Source organism: Euprymna scolopes, chromosome 45 (genome assembly GCF_053919585.1).
Source record: "Euprymna scolopes isolate OS-2025 chromosome 45, ASM5391958v1, whole genome shotgun sequence".
Lineage (NCBI taxonomy): Eukaryota > Metazoa > Mollusca > Cephalopoda > Sepiida > Sepiolidae > Euprymna > Euprymna scolopes.
This window is the reverse complement of record NC_136526.1, coordinates 54,669,882-54,691,560: the sequence shown is the minus strand read 5'-3', so window position 1 is coordinate 54,691,560 and position 21,679 is coordinate 54,669,882. Positions and strand designations below refer to the sequence as shown.

Sequence of the window (21,679 nt, the reverse complement as noted above, 5' to 3'; positions counted from 1 at the left end):
TTTTTTTTTTTTTTTTTTTGTCTTAACTGCGGCAACAAAAGTCTACATATGGACGAATAGTGACTTTGTAGAGATATTGGATACTCTCGGATGTGACTAGAGGTGAACAAACCCGCACCAGCTATCGCAAATGGTTCGGTTGAAGCCTTCCACATGAGAAGATCTCAATTATGAAGGGGTTGATTTTTGTGGCTTGTCGAGTTAGTTTGAGGTATTTCTGTCGAAGGGACACAAGTGTGTTGAGTTTATCAGTGCACATTCCATTAAAATACTTGTAAAACAGATACAGAGATGCAAAATTGCGGTGATGGGACAGAGGTTGGAGCTTGGTTGACATTTTAGAACTGCACACCTGTGGAATTGTCTTCCGTTTTCCTGCTTTCCGGCTGACTACAATATGGTTGTCTTCAAGTCTAACGTAAATAAGTTCTTGATGAGCCGTTCCATATAAGTTATCAAATTTACCAAATTTTCATTACTAATGATTACTATATTGTCCAATTTCTACTGTACACTCTTTAACCCTTATCCTTGAGTGGCCTCTTGGCCTTGATAATGTGGTGATGCCTATGTAAAAAAAAACAAAAAAAAACAAAAAAAAAAACTAGTGATTGATGCTGCAGCCCAGATGTGGCAAAAATACTTTCACGCATTTGTTAATAGTGACTCTGTAGAGATATTGGATACTCTCGGACATGGCTGGAGGTTAACAAACCCTCATCCAGCTATCACAAAAGGCTCGTTTGAAGTCTGCCGCACGAGGAGATCCAGATAGGAAAAATAAGACTGTAAATATTGATCCACACTTTCATTTGTTTTTTTGCCGATGAGTTGCCAATAAATGCCGGCAGAAGATGCTGTTTTGGTTGGGGGCTGAAAAAAAAAAAAAACTTCCTCGAGGGCTTTCATGGCTGTCTGGTATCATTAATGTCAGAAATGTGTTAGAATATTGCCGGAGACACTAGGTTAATTAATAAATTAAGTTTTAAGTTGTCTGTTATGAATGCTAATTGAGATATATAGTAAATGACCCCTTCCAGTGTCGAACATGATTGAGTTTTAAAAAGTTGAGAAGCAGTCCAACCTAACCGAGCCTTTTCATTTGAGGGTCGACTAAGACAGAGAAAAAAAACTGAATCCAACAAGGTAAAAAAAAAAAAAAAAAAACACCTTTAGCTTGAAAATTTTTTTTTTTTTTTTTTTTTTGCTCCTGGTTTCTCTTTCTCTTACTGTACCAGCTTGTAAAAACTTAAATGTAATGCGCACAAACATCTTGCTGCACAACCCCCCCCCCCCCACTTAGCATGCCTCGAATTGACCCTATTTCTCAGTGGTAACATGCTTTATTTCGGATAAGTTTGAGCAAAAGAAAAAAAAATCTGGATTTTACCATCTTTTATTAACCATTTTATTTCACAAAACATTCTAACCCTAACCCTAACTTCCCCTTATTTTGTCATTTAGTCCTCACATTCCATGAGCGATGTTTCTGACATAGGTGGAAAAATTGCTGTTTTTTTTGGGGGGGGTGGGGTGGAATCTAACACTTACCGTTGGCTAGTTTTTGACCTTGAAGTAGTAATTTTGTTTTTTTGTTCCTTACATAAAGTGGCTTCATATTTTGTCTGGAGCGAAAATGAAATTTTATTTCCGTGTTATTTTCTGAATATAATCACAAAATTCTCTCCACGTCTTATTTTTCCATAGATCTACCAGCTATTCTTGCGGTACCTTGCAAGAAAGAAACAAAAGCAAATGTTCGATGAGAGTGACGTCGTGTTCAACTTGTACAAGCGGCTGCAGAAAGAGGACCGTCCGCCTTGTCCACTTCACGAGATTTATGTGGATGAAACCCAGGATTTTACCCAGGCGGAACTCTGTCTTCTAATCCAGTTGTCTGAGGATCCGAACCGCATGTTTCTCACTGGAGACACGGCCCAGAGCATCATGCGCGGAGTATCGTTCCGATTCAGCGACTTGCAAAGTCTTTTCTACTATGCAAAAAACAATGCGGTCAACACTAAGGAAGCCCAAGCTATTAATCGTCCAAAGTCTATATATAAGTTGCTTCATAACTATCGATCACACCAAGGCATCTTGAAGATGGCATCGAGTATTATCGATATTCTTCTTCGGTACGTTCTACAAGTTATACATGTTTCTTTCTTTTGGAATGGTTTCAGGTATAATGTTCACGGATTTGTTACGAATATTGAATTTGGCTGTCAGTGTAGTATCTGTTCTGGTGTTACTTGTCATCTTTTCTGTCCTCGGTCAGTGTAGGAGAAACCCTTCATTACGGAAACATTTTTAAAAAAAAATTTTCCTATCCAACGTGCCCCTTTTTGGGAGCTGGATTTTCCTTGCATTAAAAACCGATCTTATGTCTAACTCTGCCCTCGTGGGGAGGCGAGTAAATAGGAAAAAAATAACAAATAAATTAAGTATTGTAGATTAACGCCTTCAGTAAATCATCCCCCTCAAAAAAAAAAAAAATACTTGGTCCTGGTTATGGCCTTAACAGACGCCTAGTAGTGAAGCCCATTTGGAGGCTGTTGGGAATGTGGAATTGACCCTTACTTGAAAATGGCATCAAGCATTCTTATTTTGCATGTTGTACACTTTATATGTGTTTCTTCCTCTTTGTCTGCTTTCCAGCTGACTACAATGTGTTCATCTTCAAGTCCAATGTAAACAAGTTCTTGATGAGGCGTTCCTCTTAAGTAATACAATTTACCATATTTCCACCACTAACGGTTACTACAATATTGACCCATTGACCACTATACACTCTTAAACCCTTATCCTCGAGTGGCCTCTGCACCTTGATAAGTGGTAACTCTTATGTAAAAAAAAAAAAAAAAAGTATGGTTGCAGGTATATGTTCAGGGATCTGCTACAAACGTTGATCAGTTATTTGAATAACAACTAATAAACAAGGAAACAAAGTTGGTATTATAGATTAACCGTGAAATGCTGTGAAATAAAACAAACCCAAATTGCATAAAACTGTATTTTCACATTTGTTACAATATTTTTTAAATTCATTTCTTTTAAATATTCTTCATTTTTGTTGCTCGTCACAGTTATTTCCAAGATTCGTTTGATCCAATGGAGAAAGACCAAGGTTTGTTTGACGGACCAAAGCCCAAACTACTGGAATCCTGCAGCTTGACCGATTTATCAATGATGTTGCGAAGAGATAAACGAGAAATGTCTCACATTGAATTCGGAGCTCATCAGGTAATTTATATTTTTGACGTGAACGTTTAAATTTATATCTTTCACGGAAACGTTTAAATTTATAATTTTCACGTAAACGTTTAAATTTATAATTTTCACGTAAACTTTGACGTGAACGGTTAAATTTATAATTTTCACGTAAACATTTAAATTTATAATTTTGATATGAACGTTTAAATTTATAATTTTCACGTAAACGTTTAAATTTATAATTTTGACGTGAACGTTTAAATTTATAACTTTCACATAAATGTTTACATTTATAATTTTCACATAAACGATAATATTTATAACTGTCACATAAATGTTTACATTTATAATTTTCACATAAACGATAATATTTATAACTGTCACATAAACGTTTACATTTATAACTTTCACATAAACGATAATATTTATAACTTTCACATAAACGTTTACATTATAATTTTCACATAAACGTTTACATTTATAATTTTCACATAAACGATAATATTTATAACTTTCACATAAACGTTTACATTAATTTTCACATAAACGTTTACATTTATAATTTTCACATAAACGATAATATTTATAACTGTCACATAAACGATTATATTTATAACTTTCACATAAACGCTTACATTTATAACTTTCACATAAACGATTACATTTATAACTTTCACATAAACGATTATATTTATAACTTTCACATAAACGATTATATTTATAACACTATGTTTTCAGATTTTTGAGATGAGAATTTTTTTTTTTTATTCTTTGGATTATTGTTCTCATCTTGGGTGTTATTATCACGATTTATCCGACTTCATGTAACCTCAGACGTTCTTAATGTATATATTGTCAAACTCGGGAATATTTTATCTCAGAATTTTTGGAAAAGAAATTAAGTTATTTGGACAACTGTTCTCATGTTGAGTGTAAATCCTATAACATTTCGTCCAATGTAACTTCCGACCTTCTCCAGATGTTGAATCTTTGTCGAACTTGGGAATTTTGTCGAATTTGGGAATATTTGTCGAACTTGGGAATCTGCACACATTTTTTTAATAGAACACTTAATTTAATTCATGGGGGTAGCAAATAATAATAATAATGGGGGTTTAAATAATAATAAAATAAAAATAAAATAATAATAAAAAAATGTTTTGGCAGGTGAGTATGAGAATCGAACCCGTACCCTTGAGTTGGAAATTAATGTGTGAAAAAAAAAAAAAAGTGCGATATTACCATTGGGCGACCGCGACATACAGCGTAGACGTGTTTGAATTTATTTATCTAACTATAACTATAAAAACAGGCGTGCGTTATATAAGTTAACTTTTCTGCTTCCATCTGACCTAATTAAGAAGGTCAAATAGAAGTCACGCAGCGTAAGCGTCTGTTCCCGGCGCATTGCCGCGAACATGTCCGTTTGAGTTTAGTTTCATTTTATTTATACTAAAAAGCCCAATCAACACGCGAGAAGCCAAAATAACAATAAAAAATCGACGTAAATAAATCTATACGCTACACGCTTTCCTAATTCCTAGATATTATTATATAGGACCTATATACACAGTTGTAAGCGATAGTAACAACCCCGAGAGCGTGTGCGAGAAAAGCCCTTTGAAGACATACACGAAATGGTCACACACATTTTGCCTTTTATATATATAGACTAGCTTGGGTGCCAGGCATTGCTCGGGTGTTTGGTGATGTAAAAAAAAAAAGTGGTTGTAGGCAGGCAGGCTTGAACCCGTGACGCAAAGGCGAAAAAGAAAGTGAAAGAAAACCTGACATCTTACTGTTATGCCATGACATGACTGGAAGTGTAAAGCGTTCAAATCAAACGTAGTCAATAAAAAAGATGACTTGCAGAAATGGTGTTGCTTTTAAACCTCCCACATAGGTCGTTTTAAATGTGGGGAAAAGTAGCTCCCCCAAAAGAGGGGGACTCTGGCAGTATCCAAATATATAGTAATTGTCTCAGTATGGAAATAATTAGTTTAGTATCCTACAACCCGTACAGGGACGAAACTAGAGTTTTTTAATGGAATTTTTTTTTGTACACAAAAGGGTGGATTTCCCTTAAATCTGTTTCCTGGTTTTTGATAAAAATCTGCTTTAAAAATTTTTTTATCCAGATTCTGCCAATTTTAATCGACTTTTGACTCCGAAATAAACTTGTTCTCCCTCTCGCATCATGATTCCTTTTTCTTCCCGTTTCATAGGTCATTCTTGTGGTGGATAATGAGAGCCGTGAGAAACTCCCCGAGGAATTATCAACTGCCCTCGTCTTGACGATATTTGAAGCAAAGGGTCTCGAGTTTGATGATGTCTTACTCTATAACTTCTTCAAAGATTCCAAGGTTGGTCGGCATTTTTTTCGCGCTTTTTTTTTTTTATCAGTGATTATTTACACCATTATAACATGTTGTTAATTTTTATTTTATTCTGAAAAGTGTTGAATGTTTGCAGATGACACTTATTGCAGGTTAGAGATCTTTGGCAAAGAGAAAAGAGGCTGCAAGAAAATGGAAATATATCTGATTTTGGAGTTGACCAACCAGAATAATTTCATTTTCAACCACTAATAGACATGGTTAATGATACATTACCTGGAAGTACTTCATTTGAACCCATCAGCTTAGCGTTCACAGGGAACATAAGCAGATACATTGAGAGCATTGCCAAGGCTGCTGCAAAGGAAGTGACCTCTCTCTACCGTTCTAGAAAGTTACTTACGCCTGAGAGTACCCTGTACCGCTACAAGGCCGCCATTCGCCCATGTATGAAGTATTGTTGCTATATATATATATATATATATATATATATATATATATATATATATATATATATATATAAAATAAAAATTACAATTAAATTTACCAAAATGATCCAAGATGGTAAAATTAAAGTATATTATAAATATTAAAGAATTAATATTTATAAAGTTATCTCAGCCAGATGTAAAAGCTCGATAAAACCAAATAGGAGAGAGAGAGCTTATAATACGAGCAAACAGTTAATAAAACATGTTAAAAACACTTTGAAAAAGAGTTAAAAACATATTTAATCTGAAAAGGAAACACTAGATAAGTGGATAGTCCTTAATCCGCGGAGTTTCCTTCTCATCAGAGAGTAGGAATTAGCAAAATGCGGGATCGGATTTTGCATGCAAAAGTATTTGATGAAACAACAAGTAAGTCAAAGATCTTACTTGATAACAAAAAAGTGAAGCAGAGGGAATATGGTGAAGAAAAAGGTGATTATATGTGAATGGATAGTCTGTTGGAAGATAAATAATCCAGTGACAGTGAAATCCAAATATATAACTTCAAGAAAATTAATTGGATTTCCATTAGCACAAGTATATATATATATATATATATATATATATAGAGAGAGAGAGAGAGAGTTCCCATAGAGAGATTTATATTTGAAAATTGTTTTTTAAAGAAAATATTTGTATTTTATATATATTTTTTTTATTTGAAGGCTTGATAACAACAAATATATTCTATTAAAAAAATTTTTCTTCAAAATCTTTGGATTCGGCATAAAATAACCCGGAAAGGGTTGACATGCCGTAAAACAAAAACAACCAACCAACCAGTCTACCTCATGAGCCTAATCATAACCCTACTTGATGAGTCCGAGCTAAATCTAATTCCTTTTCTTCCCGTTTCATAGGTCATTCTTGTGGTGAATAATGAGAGCCGTGAGAAACTCCCCGAGGAATTGTTTTTGTTTTTTTTTTACATTGTTCTCCTTCTCTTTCAACCCTCCAATCTCTTTCCCCTTCTCTTGCCTTCTCTCTCTCTCTCTCTGTAGTTTATTCCTTGTATTGATTCAAGGATAATGCAATGTGCCTGTGATATTATTGTTATAAAAATACTTTAACTCTTTCTACTTCTAAGTGCATTGCAAATTGCTAAATTGAAATTTACATTTGAAAAATAAATTTAAGAAAAAATTTGTATTTTTTTGTTTTTTTATTTGAAGGCTTCAAAGGAATGGCGAATTGTAACAAAATTCTTGGATGAATTGGTGAATAATAAAAAGGCTGATGACGAATCGACAAATCAAGAGAACATGAATATCCAAATTAACTGGGGTAAATATTTCTCGGCCAGAAATTTTTTTTTTCTTTTTATAAAGAATCGAAGACTGTTCAAAATATTAAAATTTGGGACGATTAATCAGAATCGGAATCGCGAATCAGAAAAATTGGAACATTTTGAGGTATCGGAAACGATTACTTTTAATGATTTTTTTTTTATATGACTTTAATTTAAAAAAAGAATAAAAAATCTTCCCTGCTGGTAATAAGAATAAAATATCAAATATTTATTGATTTTAAACTTTCAGTAAAATTAAAATCTATAGATCACCCCATCACACGAGTGTGTTTTCAAGTTGAGAAAATATATATGCATTTAAGATGTGTTTTTGCAGTAAAATAACCATTTTATACTTAACTATTTAGAGATTTGGAACCGGAAATTTAGTAGAGAATCAGTAATTGTATCGGAACCAGGAAAAAAATATTGGAATCGTAGCATCACTAATGAGTGTGTGTGTGTGTATGTAACAAATACATGACAAAAACCTACATTCCAAATTTCAAGATGTTGACCATCTTACCATTTATTCCTTTAAATACGTTGATATGCACAATTCATTTAATTATGAATTTATTTTGCCTCAAAAGAAAGATGGTATAATAAAATGAAAAATGTTAGGATTTTCTAATCATAGCCATATGCATTTATTTTGTTCTGATCAGTTATATGATGATGAGGTATATTGAAATTTCCTTAATGGGCAAAAAGTTTAATGGTTTTACTTTTGATTTTATCAAATAGAAGGGGTACTGAAATTAGAGGCACAATAATGGTTATTTATAAGATGCTCAGTGATGGATGAACCGTAGGCATTACTGAAAATATCAGATGGCGAATAATTTGCCTTTCTGAATTTTTGTTGGAATGTGTTGTTTGATCCGGATGTCTAATCTTTGTAATGTCCGCAACATAGTGAAAACTGTAACTACATTTGAATAAACAATAGAATGGGGGGGGGGGCATTTTTCAAACTGAAGTCCCAATAGCCATTTGATAAAAGCAACCTGTGTATTTAATGGAAAATAATGTTGTAGAAACAAGATTTGTTTGGTGACTCTATCGCTTAGGATATCGAGCTAAGTGCAGACAGTTATTTCTGTATATAAGTTTTCTTATTTGTTCTGTTTTCAGATGTGTTCCAGCAGGCAAACCGACCACGCCCTCTTGATTTCAATCCAGAACAGCACAAAATTCTCAATTCCGAGCTTAAGCTTCTCTATACAGCATTGACCAGAGCTCGTGTCAATCTCTGGATATTTGACACGGATGTCAACAAGAGGGCACCAATGTTTGATTATTTGAAATCATTGGATTTGGTCGATACAATTAATACGGATCTCAAAGCTGAAGGTAATCCTTTTTTTGTATTTATTTTCTTTATATTTATTTTCGATATTGGGGTGCGGATTTTTTATATTTATTTTAAATATTGGGGTGGGGGTTTTTTCTTATATTTATTTTAAATATTGGAGCGGGGGATTTTTTATATTTATTTTAAATATTGGGGTGGGGGATTTTTTTTATTTTAGATATTAGGGTGGGGGATTTTTTATATTTATTTTACATATTGGAGTGGGGGATTTTTTTATATTTATTTTAAATATTGGGATGGGGGATTTTTTATATTTATTTTAAATATTGGGGTGGGGGATTTTTTATATTTATTTTAAATATTGGGGTGGGGGATTTTTTTTTTTTTAATATTGGGGTGGGGGGATTTTTTATATTTATTTTAGATATTGGGGTGGGGGATTTTTTTTTTTTAATATTGGGATGGGGGGATTTTTTTATATTTATTTTAGATATTGGGGTGGGGGGATTTTTTTTTTTTTAAATATTGGGGTGGGGGGATTTTTTTTTTTTTAAATATTGGGGTGGGGGGATTTTTTTTTTTTTTAAATATTGGGGTGGGGGGATTTTTTTTTTTTTTAAATATTGGGGTGGGGGATTTTTTTTTTTTTTTAAATATTGGGGTGGGGGGATTTTTTTAATATTTATTTTAGATATTGGGGTGGGGGGATTTCTTATATTTATTTTAAATATTGGGGTGGTGGGGATTTTTTATATTTATTTTAGATATTGGGGTGGGGGATTTTTTATATTTATTTTAAATATTGGGGTGGGGATTTTTTATATTTATTTTAGATATTGGGGTGGGGATTTTTTATATTTATTTTAGATATTGGGGTGGGGATTTTTTATATTTATTTTAAATATTGGGGTGAAAGGATTTGTTTATATTTTTTATATTCGAATCAAAGGATGTTTTTCTTCTTTCAATATTTTATCTTTTTTTCTTTTCTCTTTAGTTTCTTTTTCTTTTTTTTTCTTTTTTGTCTCGTTTTCTTTTTCTTTGTTTCTTTTTCTTTGTTTTTTGTCCTTTTTTCTTTTTCTTGTTTCCTTTTCTTTGTTTTTCCTTTTCTATTTTTGTCTCCTTCTCTTTTTTGTTTGTCTCTTTTTCATTTCCAATATCTGAAACCATAACTACACTATTACTTTAAAATATTTGCACAAAATATAAAAATTCATAAGAAACAAATTAGGCACAAGGCCATTCAAGTGTAGCTATAATGGGTGTCCTTGTTCATCCTTCAAATACTAAAAATTGTCTATCCTACTCTTAACTAGAAATATTTCAATCACCACAATACCACATTCACTCCAGGGCCTGTCCTACTAAGAAAAACCCAAATTTGAAAAAGTTTTATTAAATTATTTACAGTAATAACATTTAATTTTTTTGGGGGGAGGGGATGGGGGAATAAACAAGAAAAAATAAAAATTGGTTAATAAGACCCTCCCAACTCTTTCTAAAAGAAAAGCTTTCGGTTTGCAGAAAACAAGCAGGTCAATCTCTAAGTGGGAGTGGGATCTAAGTGTGAGTGAAAAGAAAGAGTATCTAAAACAAAAAGCTATATCATTGCTTCAATATACAAAACAAAAACTATATTATTGCTTCTATTTTTTCCCCTTTCTCTCTTTTTTTCTATGAAAACAAGCAAGTCAATCTCTAAGTGGGAGTGGTATCTAAGTGTGAGTGAAAAGAAAGAGTATCTAAAACAATAAGCTATATTATTACTTCAATATACAAAACTAAAACTATATTATTGCTTCTATTTTTTCCCCTTTCTCTCTTTTTTTCTATGAAAACAAGCAGGTCAATCTCTAAGTGGGAGTGGGATCTAAGTGTGAGTGAAAAGAAAGAGTATCTAAAACAAAAAGCTATATTATTGCTTCAATATACAAAACAAAAACTATATTATTGCTTCTATTTTTTCCCCTTTCTCTCTTTTTTTCCATGAAAACAAGCAAGTCAATCTCTAAGTGGGAGTGGTTTCTAAGTGAGTGAAAAGAAAGAGTATCTAAAACTAAAACTATATTATTTCTTCTATTTTTCCCCTTTCCCTTTTTTTCTATGATCCACAACTCATTCTTTTATTTCCAAAAACAATTTTGCAGATATAAATACACTGATCTTTGCCGAGGAGTCGACAAGAGAAATGTGGTTGCAACGTGGTGATGACTTCATGCGTAAATCCCTATACAAAATAGCAGCTAAATGTTACAATCTCGGAGACCACAAGCAGCAGGAGAACTTAGCACTTGCCAATCACCATGCACTGACAGCCCAACGTTGCTCAGACGTGCAGACAAAAAGGGAGAATTTCTTGCAGGCTGGCCAATTCTACATGGAATGCAATCAACATATCAAAGCTGCGAAATGTCTTGGCTTTGCCAAAGAAAAATTACTAAGTACGGAGATTTTTGAAAAATGTTGTGAGGTAAGTTAGAATCGGTTTAATGTATATTTTACGTGCATTGGATGGTTTTTAGAAATTGTTGGAAAAAAAAAAAAATTGCCAAAACTCCTAACCAACGTCACAATTCTTACAAACTCCTTTAGACTTAAACCGTAATTCGCAACATTAATTCAACATCTATACTCTCTCTCGGCTGTCAAACAATTTGACTTCCTGTCCTTTCCAATTCATCTTTCTTATAACCACTATTCTCCCGTATCTCTGCCCTTGTCTTTATTCATCTCTTTTTGTCTCAAATCCTTAATCTTCTCGACTAATACTGCATAATCGGGTTGACGCACCAGTTCTCATTACACCAAAGTTTCTGTTAACAACTATTCCCCTCATATGCAAATTAATGCCACACGTATACGAAGAATCTATCTACAAACTTATAGTTTTCTTTTCTCCTTTTTCTTTTCCCAATTCTGTCACCTAGCGCTAAACGTAAACCGTAATTCACAACACCAACTATCAATGTCTACACTTTTTCCCTCAGCTATCAAAATCTCAACTCTGTCCTCTTCAATTCCTCCTTCTCATAACTTCTATTACCCTCATACGCAAATTAATGTCAAGAACCCATCCATAAGTTCGGGTTTGTATTACTGTACACATAGATTCAAAAAAGTTGTCAAAAAACAAATATATAACAAATAAATGCTATCAAAGGCAAGATAAGTTACTTTTCTACAAAACTGGATATATTTTTTGTTTTTATTCAATGTAACATGTTTATTCAGCTCGAAAGCATACAGTGTTTACCGATGTATTGGAAAATTCAAAATGGCGCCCGACTTTCTCTTTAACACGGTAAGTTTAGGGAAAGGTGTTATAAATAATAAACTAGACAAAATACTATTAAAAAAACACCGAATATATGTCAACTTATGTCACGGTAACATATATTGAGCGAATTTCTAACAGTATGTTGTCTAGTTTATTATGTATAACACCTTTTCCCGAACTTACCGTGTTAAAGAGAAAATCGGGCGCCATTTTGAATTTTCCAATACATCAGTAAACACTGTATGCTTTTCGAGTTGAATAAACATGTTACATTGAATAAAAACACGAAAATTATATCCAGTTTGGTAGAAAAGTAACTTATCTTGCCTTTGATAACATTTATTTGTTATATATTTGTTTTTTGACGACTTTTTCGAATCTATGTGTACAGTAATACAAACCCGAAGTTTTTCTTTACCCCCCCCCTCTCCATCCTGTCACCTGACAGGATAAATAGAGGCGCTTCTGCTTGTGTTTTTATGACAGTAATTGACTTTTATCTCTGACCAGGTCTTCATTTATCCCTCTTTCTCTCAAATTTATCGTTATCAGTATAACACAAGCAGGGTGTGAAAAGTTCTGGCATGTCATGACTGATGCTCCCTCCCTCCCTCCCTCTTACAGCAACGAACAACATCAGTACATCGTAAGAATTCTTCCCAAAAATGTTGAAGCGCATCAGGTTCAGTTAAATTGATCGCTATTATTTGATGGTTACATCTTTTTATTTCGCTTTCAAATGTATCCTCATCAATTCCTCATATGTTTTCCCTGGCCTTCCCCCGACGATTAGAAAATAGAATGTGAACCATGGGTTTATTTTTTGTCATCCTTGTCACTTCTAGCATTACATGTGCAATGTTTCTGACAAAGGGGGAAGAATTGCTGTATTTTTTTATTTTTTTATTTTTTTTTTTTCAATCTATACACATAACTTTAAGTGTTTTATATATATTTTTTTAATTTTTAACTGCTATTGAATGGCATCACGCCTTGTCTGGAATGAATTCCATTAAAAAAAAAAAAAAAATGCAAATTAATGCCACGTGTATATGAAACACCCTTATATTTTCCTCTTTTTTTTTTTTTTCTTTTCCCAATTCTGTCACTTGACAGGCTAAACAGAGGTGCTAAACTTGAACCGTAATTCACTGTAATTAAAGTAATTCCAAAGTCTAGCAGTCCTAGGGAAAAAAAAACTAATAGAGTAGAGGACTTTCCGGCATCTGGGGATATCTACTGTGTAGAAATGTGATTTTACTGCTTGTCAGGTTTATCAGGGTTATTTACGTCGAGGGGGTACAAGGACTTGTAGTTTGTCAAAGCACCTACGATTAAAATACTTGTAAAACAGGCAGAGGGATGCAACATTTCGTCGATGGGACAGAGGTTGAAGCCTAGCTGACAGTGCAGTACTTATTAAGTTAGTGATTCTCTTTTGAATCCTGTCCAAGAGTGAGAGATTAGTAGAACTTCCCCCTGACATTTAAAATATGTTTTGGATGCAAAAAACAATGAATGTTTTTGTTTATCTTTTCAGTACGAGTTTGCGGGTAAAGCTTATCTTCTTTTGCAAAAGCCGGCCAAAGCAACCGAATGTTTTGAAAAGCTGCAACAATTTGATCGAGCCGTGGAAATTTCGCATGACTCGAAGATGTTCGCTCGTGCAATTGATCTGGTGAATCAGTACAATGCTCTTGTCGAGGTTCGTATCCAATTTATTACTAACGACCTAGCTCACTTGCCATAGAATAAAATTTCTTTGATAGAGCTATAATTATATATATATATAAATCACAATTAAGGACTATCCACTTATAAAGTGTTTCCTTTTCAGATTAAATGTTTTTAACTCTTTTTCAAAGGGTTTTTTTAACATGTTTTATTAACTATTTGCTTTTATATATATATATATATATATATATATATATATATATATATATATATAGAGAGAGAGAGAGAGAGAGAGAGAGAGAGAGAGAGAGAGAAAGAGAAAGAATAAATGACAAAAATTTATATTCCAAAATTCATGATGTTGACCATCTTATAATTTATTCCTTTAATTCAGTTGACTTATACAACTCAATCACATAATTCTTATATCAATCAGTGGATCTATTATGCCCTTAACTCATATGAAGAAATAGCAACAATCAATCCGTCAAAAGGAACTGAAATGTGATTTGACATGATTAAAATCCGAAAATTGGAAGAGAAGTTGCAATTACCTTTTCATTTTTTTCATAGCACCAACTTTCGGATTTTAATCATGTCAAATCACATTTCAGTTCCTTTTGACGGATTGATCGTTGCTATTTCTTCATATGAGTTAAGGGCAAAATAGATTCACTGATTGATATAATAATTAAGTGATTGATTTTGCGCTACGAAACAGATACTATCAAGAACTGTATTAGTCAACTGAATTAGAGGAATAAATTATAAGATGGTCAACATCATGAATTTTGGAATATAACTTTTTGTCATTTATTCTCTATATTGCTCTTTAATTACATTGAGCTTCTTAAATAAGGATTGATATATATTATTGGTAAATATATTTCTACAGAAATATATATATATATATATATATATATATATATATTTATAAAACGATATTTGTAAAACGATTCATAAGTGTGAATTAACAATCAGTTTCAAAAAGAAAAACAAACAAAATCAACTCGATTGTACGATTGTTTCGGAAACGCTGCCTTACTCACGACTAAAATGCTAGTTTTATTTTGGTGTCTTTAACTCCCTCCCCCCCCCATTTTTTCTTATGAGGAGACTGTTTTTAAAGGACAAAACTTTTGTTAAATTATTGTCGATTTAAATAAAATGAACATCGTTTCTGAAACGATCGTACAATCGAATTGATTTTTGTTTGTTTTTCCTTTGGAAACTGATTTTTAATTCAAAATAATGAATTCTTTTACTCAACATTAATAAAGCTCTAGAATATCTATACCTATTGAGCTTATTATGTATCTACAGTACAATTGGCGCTGTTTTCTTTTAATAGTATTAATAAATTTACTAATACATTAAAATAAACTCTGCTCTTTAGACTCCAGGTCTAATTCCATCTAAAACAATATTTAAAAAAATATGTGTGTGTGTATGTATATATATATATATATATATATATATATATATATATATATATATATATATATATATATATTTGTGTCAGGTCATGTCATGTGCTACTGGTACCATGTAACCCAGTACTACCTGCCTCATGGTCGGGTCACCAGCGACTAAACTGGTTCCCCCACCAGACTTGTTTGGTGAGGAGGGCGGCTAGTCTCCCTCAAGGATTAAAAACAAAACCTTCCAAAGGGCGAATGAACTCTTTTTCTGGGTCAACGGCCAACTAGCACCGTGTATATTTGTGTGTGTGTATATGTGTATTGGGGTGGAGAGGGCTCCCGTAAGCCGTGGTGAAGGCAACCTTTCTAGGAGAACCAAATCTCTGATTTAAAAAACCATAAAGCGGAAGACCTGTACCCGCATTAAGCTGGTCTGCAGTTTAATTTGTTGCTGGCTATCTTGCTCTTGCTTGTTGTTGGATCTCAACATTTTGAACTGAGAGAGAGACTTAGCTGTCGTACAAAGCTAAGACTCTGTAACATCATATTCGTATAGATACTCCCTCAGACATTTGGGCTCATGGATTTTAAATGTCTGAAGGAGTGGCACTCGTCTGACAAGACGTTGCAATCATCATATATATATATATATAAAATCCGATCCCGCATTTTGCTAATTCCTACCCTCTGATGAGAAGGAAAGTATTTCTTTGAAACTCCGCGGATTAAGGACTATCCACTTATCTAGGGTTTCCTTTTCAGATTAAATATGTTTTTAACTCATTTCAAAGTGTTTTTTAACATGTTTTATTAACTGTTTGCTCGTTATATATGTACGATTAAGATTCTTGAAATATATGTATATATATATATATGTATATATATATATATATATATATATATATATATATATATATATATATAATTGAGATTCTTAAAATATATATAAGTTTGTATGTGAAATGCGTTTAAAAATCAATCTTTTTTAAGCGTTTTGTTTTTCTTTAATTTTAGTGTTACGAATAAAAAAACAAATTAATAAATTGCACTTTTTTCTACAACCAATATGAATTAAATAACTATATATATTTTCTGTATGAATTAAAATATAAAGCCAGAATTGCAACAGTTACTTTGCGACCAATATCATTAGTTTTTTGAATGCAGGCGAAACCATTGCGGTGAAAAAATACTGTCAACAAATGCAATTAAGCCAAAACTTTAACAACAACATTCAGCATTAGTCAACAGAAAAGCCCCAATTCTCCTCCACGACAATTCCCGACCGCACGTTGCTAAACTGACCCTGTAGAAGTTCAACGAATTGGGCTATGAAACACTGCAACTTCATCGCTGCCGGAACGCAAGATTTTTACGTTACTGACATAAATACACTTGCTTTGCATTGGCAAAATGTTTTGATTCTGATGTTTATTTTGATCAATAAATTTTTGTTTGAGCCGAGATATGTTAATCCGAATTCAAAAGTTAAAAACTGCGAAAACTTTGTCAACTGATACATAAAAAAAGAACATTTGAGCACAAATTTCTTTTTCCTTTCCAGTCATATGTCCAAAACGGTGAAGCTGTGCCTGAAGTCCTCATCAAACACAAGCCGCAGAAAAACCTCACGTATCTCTACCTCCAATTGGCCAATGCATGCTATAGTAAAGGAGAAATTGATAAAATGAAGAACGTCCTTAACAAATTAAAGTCGGATGAGAAAATGGAATTTCTCGAGAAAAAGGGATTAATCAGCTTGGCAGCGGAAATGTTGTTTGAAGAAGGTAAGGAATGCACGTCCATATTTGCCCTTGCCTCGTGATGACCTTGTCCTCGAGTGGCCTTTGGGCTTGATAAGTGATGAATGCACGTCTATATTTGCCCTTGCCTCGTGATGACCTATATCATCGAAACTAAATTGATGGGGTTTTTTTATTTTTAAATAAAAAAAATAAAATTTGCATTTTGTGGGCTTTTTAAATTTACGCATTTATATTTAAATTTACGCATTCATATTTAAATTTACGCATTCATATTTAAATTTATGCATTGATATTTTAATTTATGCATTGATATTTAAATTTATGCATTGATATTTAAATTTATGCATTGATATTTAAATTTATGCATTCATATTTAAATTTACGCATTGATATTTAAATTTATGCATTGATATTTAAATTTACGCATTAATATTTAAATTTATGCATTCATATTTAAATTTACGCATTGATATTTCAATTTACGCATTTATATTTAAATTTATACGCATTAATATTTAAATTTACGCATTCATATTTAAATTTATATGCATTAATATTTAAATTTACGCATTCATATTTAAATTTATGCATTTATATTTAAATTTACGCATTTATATTTAAATTTACGCATTAATATTTAAATTTACACATTAATATTTAAATTTACGCATTAATATTTAAATTTACACATTAATATTTAAATTTACGCATTAATATTTAAATTTACACATTAATATTTAAATTTACACATTAATATTTAAATTTACACATTAATATTTAAATTTATACAATGCATGCATTAAGAAAAATATTCCTTAAACTTGTTGACTTTCAAAATTTCTATTTTATATTTGACCATAGCTATGTCTAGTGATGACCCATATCAATTAAACTAAATTGATTTTTTTATTTCTATTTAAAAAAAAAATTGTTAAAGAAATTTGCATGACTTAAACTAAGTTTAATGTAAACAAATTCTTGGTAAGCGATTCCCCTTAAGCAATCAGATTTACCAAATTTACACTTCTAACGATTACTATGTTGTCCTTTTGACCACTGTACACTCTTTAACCCTTGTCCTCGAGTAGCCTCTGGGTCTTGATAAGTGGTGATTCCTTTGTAAAAAAAAAGAAAAAGAAATTTTTTTTTTTTTTTTTTTTTTAAAGCAAATGTTAAAAACAATTTGCATTGTATTGGTTTCTTAGACTTGCATTTAAATTTACACGTTTGCATCAAGAAAAACATCCCTTAAACAAACTTAACTTTTCTTTTCAGGTCAGCTTGAAAAGGCCATACAGTTGTTGAGACGTAATGGATGTTATAAAAAATCTATCGAGCTAGCGAGAAGATCGGGCGGAGATTTGTTGCTGGCTAATTGTCTCTACACGTTCGCACAGCATAAATACGTGACGTTGAAGAACGCAGATGAGAATCTAGACACCACTGCACTAAAAGAACAGATTACTCTTCTACTGGACGAAGCGAAGACGTGTTACCAACGAACGGCAGATAGGAACGGGCACAGCTTGTGTTTATTGTTGCTGAGTTATGTAAATAACGATACAAATAGTGCGGCCGAAGCCTTAACCAGTTTTCTTCGGATTTCCCCGCATCCAAATATCGCAGGTTTGTTACCGTTATATTTTTTGTTTTTAAACAATTCCTTGGTTTCTTTCTTTTACTTTCCTTTTTAAATTCCTGTTCATCCCAAAGAACGGTTATCGCATGGGGGGGGGGGGGTCAGATTTATTAAGAGGGCAAACTGAGTGGAGAGTTGTGCCACAAGATGCTTTTTCACATTACATTTAAAATTTGCATGACGATAACATCCAGGGGGAACAGGTGGGAATTCTAAAGGTGAATATCATAAAGGCATCTAGGATTCTTTACATTGAAGGGGTGGGACTTTGCTGCTGATCGGGGTCATTTACATTAAAAGGGTGCAGGTGTAGTAATTTATCAAAACACATTCCGTGGAAATGCTGGTAAAAACAGGCACAAGGATGCAAAACTATGGTGATGCGACAGGGTTGGAACTTGACAGACAATGTGAGACCTCTTAGAAACTGTCAGGATGGAAAAGCTAATGGTTGGCACACCAGCTCTATGCATAGCTGATGGATTTATAAAGATATACAATATTGACAGTTGTGATAAATTTTCAAGCCTGATAGAAGGAGGCTAACTTCTTTGCAGCAGACTTGGCAATGTCTTGAATACTTAATCTACTGCATGTTGCCTGAGAATGTGGCGGCCAAGGAGTTTAAGCAAAGAACTGTTAGAAGAGTGCTATCGAAAAAAGAAGAGAATGTTATGATTAGTTTTTAACATAGAAGTATTTTTTTTTTTAACCTCCTTACATTAAGTGGCTTAACACCTTGTCTGGAGGAATTTCCATAAAGCAGAATGACAATCCAAAAGCTATTATCCATTATTTCAAGGTGCCATACAGTTTTTCTTTTAGCTCCTTACATCAAGTGACTTCATGACTTGTCTGGAGCAATATCTATAAAAAATATTTAAAATCATATACATAGTATCAATACATCTTTTATGGAAACAGCTGATGCCAAATTTTTTTTAGCTCCTTACGTCAAGTGGCTTCACGCCTTGTCAAGAGTGATTTCCATAAAACAGTAAAACACTGCTACCTCAACTGTTCTACATCTACTAATTCAAGAGTTCTTATCCATTATTTCAAGGCACCATACAGTTCTTACATCAAATAGCTTCATGACTTGTCTAGAGTGATATCCATAAAAAATATTTAAAATTATACGCATTAGTGTTCAGACGTTCTTTTTATCGAAACAGATGATGCCATATTGATTGCAAACTTTTCATTTTTTTCTAAGGGAAGCAAATTATCTGCATGTAAACCGTCGTGTAAAACTTCGGCTTAACTTGTCCTGTCTTGATAGAGTTCGTAGCCTCGTAGGAGATGTCCTTTTCTCTTCCCTGCAACCTCTATCTCACAGAAGAGATGTTGCGAGTTTGTCTCTGATGTATCGTTATTTTCATGGAAAGTGTTCGACTGAGCTTTAATATATGGTCCACCCTCGTCAAACTTTCACAAGAAACACTCGTCTAGCTGAAAACACTATCAATAATTCCCCCCACTCTTTATCTGTGCCTAAACCTAAACGTAGATTCCATGAACAAAACTTCTTTCTTAGAACTGCATGCCTGTGGAATTGCCTTCCGTTTTCCTGCTTTCCGGCTGACTACAACATGGTTGTGTTCAAATCTAACGCAAATAAGTTCTTGATGAGCCGTTCCATATAAGTTATCAAATTTACCAAATTTTCATTACTAATGATTACTATATTGTCCAATTTCTACTATACACTCTTTAACCCTTATCCTTGAGTGGCCTCTTGGCCTTGATAAAATGGTGATGCCTGTGAAAAAAAAATTTCTATTTTTATAGATGATTTGCACTCTGCAGCTATCCTTGTAGAACATGTACAGCAGAAGGAAATAGATGAGATGTTCGATATCGTAAAAGCTATTGAAATGGGTCATGAACATGAAAAAGATTTGAGATATATAATAGGTTGATTGGGATGAAGATAGAACACAATAAAACCAACGACTAATGTTAGAAATGATTATACAGCAACCTTTTGTGATATTTAGGATTCAACTGACAATCAATCCATCTTCTTGAGTGGTTTTTAGCCTTAATATCTGACGACTTTTGTATTTTTTTATCTACTAGCAGTATCTTGGGGTTCTACTGTATTAAAAATAAATTTTAAAATAACATTTGCAATATGAGACTAAGTATTAAGATCAAAACCTTTTTGTTTTCTTTTCAAAAACAAAAAATTAAAACAAACTTTTGATAATGCCGGTTTTTATTTTCTGTTTTTTTTTTCTTCTCTTCTCTTTTACAAACAACTCTAAAACGGGTAATACGAGCAAATCAAATTTATTCCAAATGTCAAAAATAATAAAATTAAATGCTTAAACCATTTTTTAAAAAATAACTTCTCAACTGGGATATTTTTTATTTTTTGCTTTATGAAATAAAAAAAAAAAAAATCTGTTTTTAAAAATAAATTTAGTGTCAAATCTCGATACCCGTATGTCAAATCTTGAGTCTGTAGACTGAAAATTGACAGAGTAATTTGGTAGGGAATTGTACACAGACAGACAAACAGGCAATTTCACTTTTATAAATATATAGATTTATTCACCTAGCGTTGCCATATGTAGATGTATTGTTGGTCAAAAATAATACAGTAGAACCCTGCGATACGGCATTTGCAATATGAGACTAAGTAAAAAATTTAAAAATAACATTTGCAATATGAGACTAAGTAATAAATTTAAAAATAACATTTGCAATATGAGACTAAGTAATAAATTTAAAAATAACATTTGCAATATGAGACTAAGTAATAAAATCCAAACCTTTTTGGTATGTTATTTTAAAAAAAAATAAATAAATAAAACAAACTTTTGCTTTTTTTTTTCTCGCTTTTTTCCCGATTATCCCCCTTTTTCCCCTTTTACAAACAGTCGTAAAATGGTGCATACGAGCGACTCAAATTTATTCCAAATCTGCAAAATAACAATAAAAATTAAATGCTTAAACCATTTTTTTTTTTTAAATAACTTCTTAACTGGGACATTTTTGCAATTTATGAAATAAAAATCTGTTTTTGAAAATTTAGTTTCATTTCCTTTTTTTTTTTTTTTTTTTTTATTTGCTTATTTAACAAATTTTAATAAAAAAATCAAGATTTATCGTTTGTATCTAATTTGTTAATCGTATTATGTACAGGCCACTAAACTGCGGTTTTACCAAATTTTCAACCTAATAACATTTGGTTTATGATTAGATATAAATACCCCTTAAGTACTTCCCCCTCCGATAAAAACATTAG

General features: G+C 32.4%; 1 protein-coding gene across 2 annotated transcripts in view; it reads left to right on the top strand.

Annotated features, from left to right (window-relative positions):
• The window catches only part of LOC145269675 (TPR and ankyrin repeat-containing protein 1-like), a 105,761-nt gene that overhangs the window by 70,624 nt on the left and 13,458 nt on the right, over positions 1-21,679 (top strand). For both annotated transcript variants that reach the window (XM_080125384.1, XM_080125385.1), the window contains 9 exons: positions 1,708-2,135; positions 3,087-3,243; positions 5,439-5,576; positions 7,213-7,324; positions 8,466-8,684; positions 10,794-11,116; positions 13,464-13,628; positions 16,583-16,805; positions 18,060-18,410. In XM_080125384.1, the coding sequence (XP_079981510.1) occupies positions 1,708-2,135; positions 3,087-3,243; positions 5,439-5,576; positions 7,213-7,324; positions 8,466-8,684; positions 10,794-11,116; positions 13,464-13,628; positions 16,583-16,805; positions 18,060-18,410 (2,116 nt within the window). The remainder of the gene's footprint in view (positions 1-1,707; positions 2,136-3,086; positions 3,244-5,438; positions 5,577-7,212; positions 7,325-8,465; positions 8,685-10,793; positions 11,117-13,463; positions 13,629-16,582; positions 16,806-18,059; positions 18,411-21,679) is intronic.